The 4,840-nt window shown below is 54.9% G+C and overlaps 2 protein-coding genes across 4 annotated transcripts in view; both read right to left on the bottom strand.

Annotated features, from left to right (window-relative positions):
• ZBTB48 (zinc finger and BTB domain containing 48) overlaps positions 1-2,669 on the bottom strand; it is a 10,047-nt gene extending 7,378 nt beyond the window's left edge. For both annotated transcript variants that reach the window (XM_008566997.1, XM_008566996.1), the window contains exons 1-2: positions 2,587-2,669; positions 1,414-2,103 (exon numbers count right to left, since the gene is read on the bottom strand). In XM_008566997.1, coding sequence (XP_008565219.1) covers positions 1,414-2,100 — 687 coding nt within the window. In that variant the 5' untranslated portion in view covers positions 2,101-2,103; positions 2,587-2,669. The remainder of the gene's footprint in view (positions 1-1,413; positions 2,104-2,586) is intronic.
• Positions 2,670-3,143: 474 nt separating this feature from the next.
• The window catches only part of LOC103585895 (taste receptor type 1 member 1), a 10,931-nt gene continuing 9,234 nt past the window's right edge, over positions 3,144-4,840 (bottom strand). For both annotated transcript variants that reach the window (XM_008566999.1, XM_008566998.1), the window contains one exon: positions 3,144-4,075. In XM_008566999.1, the coding sequence (XP_008565221.1) occupies positions 3,144-4,075 (932 nt within the window). The remainder of the gene's footprint in view (positions 4,076-4,840) is intronic.

The following is a 4,840-nucleotide window of genomic DNA, read 5'->3' on the forward strand; positions in this document are numbered from 1 at the left end:
ACTGAGGACAGTGAACTTCCACTATGCATGACATTCCTGTTTGGTCCCCAAGAAGGCTGATTTTTATTTCTATCTGTGTTCATATCATAAGCAGGGGAAAGATCTGTATGACAGAGAAGAGGCTTCGACTTGTTTAAGAGAGCATGGTAACAGTGTGAAATACTGTAACAAAAAATGTCCCTAGACATTTAGATTATTTGATAACCATGATGCTTTTAAAAAAAAAAAAAAAAAAAAAGCAAAATCCTGTTTTTGTTGTTATTTTTTGTTTAACTGCATCATGGTTATCAAATAATCTAAATGTCTAGGGACATTTTTTGTTACAGTATTTCACACTGTTACCATGCTCTCTTAAACAAGTCGAAGCCTCTTCTCTGTCATACAGATCTTTCCCCTGCTTATGATATGAACACAGATAGAAATAAAAATCAGCCTTCTTGGGGACCAAACAGGAATGTCATGCATAGTGGAAGTTCACTGTCCTCAGTATTCCAAATAGAAACATAAATAATTTCTGTCCCAAGAAGAGTGGGATTCACAAGAATTCCAAAGTACCCAGTGAACAAAGCCTCACTTCTGTAATAAACAGAGGCCAAGAAAAGAAGTTGGCCATTTGAGATCCTGTTCTCTACCACCACTTTCAAAGAGTTTTAAATCTGGGGATTCTCTTATCAATGAGAAGAGGCTTCTAATAGAATGCCCCATCATTTTATTTCTCCCAAATTTTAGAAATATATTCACAAAGCAAATGCATGCTGGTATTTCTTCCACTTCTTTGGTTATTTATTAAGGAAGGTGTTCATTGTGCCTGAGTTTAAGAGATGAAGAATTATCATCCTATGTGAAAATACTCAACTTTTATAAAGAGAAGGGAAAATATTTTTTTTTTGTTTGTTTGTTTGTTTTTTTGTCTTTTTTCGTGACCGGCAACGGATTGCAACCCTCAGTGTCGCGCCCGTACCGGACCGGGACCGGCAACGGGATCGCAACCCTCGGTGCTGTGCCCGCCCCTCACTCAGTCAGTGAGCGGGAACTGGTCTGTGTGTGGGATCCGAACCCTCGGCGGGAGCGCCTCCACGCTCCCAAGCGGCGCACTGTAGCAGTGCGCCACCGGGCCGGCCCCCCAGTCATCTTTTTAAAAAAAGGAAAAAGAAAGAAAGAAACTGGAAGGCCGGCTGTATTTCGCTACCCTGTGGAAACCCCGATGCTGCCCACTACACTCCCAGGAAGTTGGTAACCATAGAAAGCTGTAGAAAAGTCAGCCTGAGGCCATCAGCTTCCTATATTTGGAGAAAGCCTGTTCCAAACTCACGTTAACAGAGATTCCGCCTTGGACTCAAGATTATCCAAGAAATGTATCAGTCTTTTCCCCCCACTCTTATCTCCCCAGTCCCAGCACCCTTGGCACAGTACCTCATTACTGCCACCCTGCAGCTGGGCACCTTCAGCCTCGAAAGGCTTTGGGGGCACTTTGCAGTCCTCAGCCTCCTTGTCATCTGGGGGACATGGCTTCAAGGACTGCTTGAGCTTCACACAGAAAGAAGGGCTCTCACTCTGAGAAGGGGGACGAAGCTGGGGCCTCTGGGGGCTATGACTGCCTCTAGGCCCCTGATCCCTGGGGACAAGACCCAGAGTCCTCGAAACTTCCTCTTCCTCCAAGACCATCGGCTCCTTGAGGTGGCTGTTCACATCCCGGGAGGCAGGCATTCCCAGCGCACTCTGGCCACTTGGTGCCTGTCCCACCAAGGTTTTGGGCTTGAAGCTCTGGCAGAGCTCCACAGCTTCTGGCACTCGCAACTCCCTGGCTGCCAGGAGCACCTGATCGCGGTTCCCCGAGGTGAGGGCAAGGTGACCAGTGTAGAAAAAGTCCAACAAGAGGCCAAAGATCTCAGCGAAGCCGGCAGGGAGGACAACACTGCCCCCTGAACCATCACCATACAGACTCTGGAAGAAGTGGCTGCAGCAGGCAAGGACACTCCAATGCGCCTTGAACACAAGGCCCCCAACATCCAGGGTGGCATCGCAGTACTGGCCCTTCTCCCGCTGCTTGTTGAGCTCCTGCAGAACCCTCACACTGTGCTGAACGAAGGAGCCGTCCATGGTCTGGAGGGGAGAAAGGCAGAAGTGACGACCTGGCCAGGCCACCCGAGGATAAGCAAAACAAAGTCCCTGGATCTGAAAAGAGAGAAAGGTTGGACTCTACTCAATCACGTTTATCAGAATGAGGACTCGGGTCAAGGTTAGAGGATGCAGGCGGAGAACAGGAATGGACTGACAGCCTCCGGGGGGTGGGGCATATTGAACCGGCCGGAGAGCAGCGTGGCTGGGGCGCAAGCGGACTAGCTGGGGGAGGGGGCATAGCAGGGGAGAGGACAGAAGTCAGGAAGGGCGCTGGCAGGAGGAGTCAAAATCCGGTGGGAGGAAAGGAAACAGGGGATGAGCGCGAACTGACTGTCCGGGCACAGCGAGAGGACCCCGGGCACAGGAGGGCGGCGGCCGCGGGCAGATGAGCGGAGCCCACGCCGCGTCCGCGGGTCCCGAGCGGCCGGACAGAACCCCTCCTTCCCACGCCCTGCGCCTTCCTACCTGGGCCGGTCCTCCCTGCTCTGGCCCCAGGGCCGCCGGGACCTGTCGCCTCCACAGCCCGCGGAGCAACTGCCCCGGCCGTACGTGCCCGACCGACCGTGCCGAGACGGCGCCGTCGCCGCCGCCGCGCCGGACGTGACGTCAGAGCGTTCCGGCCAGGAGGGGCGCGTCAGTGACGTAGGCCTTTAGCGCCAGCTCCTGGGGGCGGGACCCCCGAGAACGGCCAATGGGATGTAAGAGAGGCGGGGCCAGGTCCTGTTCTTTCGTTGTTGGGCCAGCTCCCCGGAGTTGCCTAGTAACGACACGCTGGGCGCCGGTTCTCTGCCGCGCTCTGAGCTCGCTCTCGCGCGGGCGACGCCCCGCGCTTTCCCCAGACAGGAAGTGAAGCAGAGACTCGGACGCACATTTCACCGCTTTATTGACAGCCCTGGGCTTGGGCGGGCTCTCCCGCGCGTTTACACATCCCAAGCCAAAGGCCTCCCAACACCCCAGGACCCTCATGGGAGGGGAGGCCTACGGTGCGCCCCGCCCCGGCTTGGCCCTGCCTGGCCCATTGGTCAGGTGGAGCCACCACGCCTCGTGTATTCCTGGATTGAGGCCTGGAAGTGCTCTGTCCTGTTGAGATCGGGGCGGCGAAGGATCACATAGCACTTGGGAAGGAAATAACCGCCGAAGCCACCGCTCAGGCTGCTCAGCACGGCGAACACATTGACAGCGGACAGATACTGGCCCTGGTAGACGCTGGCCACGGTGAAGAAGGAGATCCAGGACACTAGGTTGAGGAGCAGGCTGAAGGTGACACATTTGGCCTCGTTGTAGTTCTCTGGCAGGTCCTTGCCCAGGTAGCTGCAGGCAAAGGCACTGACCGAGAGGAGGCCATTGTAGGCAAAAGCCAGCATGAAGCCCCGTGAGTTGGTCTCTGTGCACTCAAGCACCACCAGCTGGGGGAAGCGCTGGTATTCCCTGGTGGGCAGAGGGGTCCACACCACAAGCCAAGTTAGACAGATAAGCAGCTGGGCCACTGAGCTGATCGTTACACACAGGCCAGCACCATGGTTTCGGACCCAGGCATGGTAGAACGTGGGTACCTTGGTGGAAAACTTGAAGATGATGACCAGTTGGAAGGAGCGAACTGTCAGGCAGGACAGGAAGATGGTGAAACTGAGGGAAAAGAGGGCCTGGCGCAGCAAGCACGTGGGAAGAGTGGGCTCCCCAAAGAAGCCATAGAGACTGCAGCTACCCACTGCCAGGGAGGCCAGCATAAGGAAGCACAGCCTGCCCCCGGCTGACCTCACCACAGGGGTGTCTATGTGCCAAGCAAACAGGCCAGCAGTCCCAACCACTAACAGCAGCAGCAGCGTATTAGCCGCCAACAGCACCCAAGAGATGTGTTCATGCCAAGTCAAAAACACCACGGTGCGCGGGAAGCAGGTCTGGCTTCTCTCAGGTGCCCACTCTTCTTTCCCACAAGGCTGGCAGCTGTAGAGGTCTGAAAGGGAGGGCAAAGAAGGTTGCTGAGATCCAGGTGAGCAGAGTAGGGATGGAGAAGGGATGTGCAGGCCTGCAAGATGCTGGGAGAGCCGTAGGCTCTATGCCTAGCTCTCTAGGCTCTCTAGGCTCTCTGGGCTCTGCCAGGCATAGTGAAAGGGGGGTGGCCTGGAGTTAGTTACAGACTGGAGACACATGGGTAAGTTCTATGCAGGTCATGACCCCAGAAGGGGTTTGCAAACCAAGAGATCCCTAGGGCCTTACACTGGCAGCTGTGCCAACATGCCAGAGAGGCTGTGATCCAATGAGAGCAGCCAGCCCCAAAGGAAGAGCATTTTCGTCTCTCTCTTCAGCACTTCCGCTAACCAAATCCACCTTCCTGAGCTACCACTCTGCTTTTTCTCTGAGTCTTGACTGAGGGCAGAAGAAATGCATTCCCATCCCCACAGAGCTGATGAAAGGAAAGAATGTGACCCCTGGAGTCCAGCTCTGGACTGAGGCCTTAGCTACCTAATTTGCTTTTTTTTTTTTTTCCTTATTGTCTTTTTTCGTGACCGGCAACGGATCGCAACCCTCAGTGTCGCGCCCGTACCGGACCGGGACCGGCCACGGGATCGCAACCCTCGGTGTTGCTCCCATACCTTGCTCAGCCAGTGAGCGGCCGGTCCGTACGCAGAATCCAAACCCTCGGCGGGAGCGCCGCCGCACTTCCAAAGCAGCGCACTGTAGCAGTGCGCCACTGGCCGGCCCCTACCTGTCACCATTA

Source organism: Galeopterus variegatus, unplaced genomic scaffold (genome assembly GCF_000696425.1).
Source record: "Galeopterus variegatus unplaced genomic scaffold, G_variegatus-3.0.2 Scaffold284, whole genome shotgun sequence".
Taxonomy (NCBI): domain Eukaryota; kingdom Metazoa; phylum Chordata; class Mammalia; order Dermoptera; family Cynocephalidae; genus Galeopterus; species Galeopterus variegatus.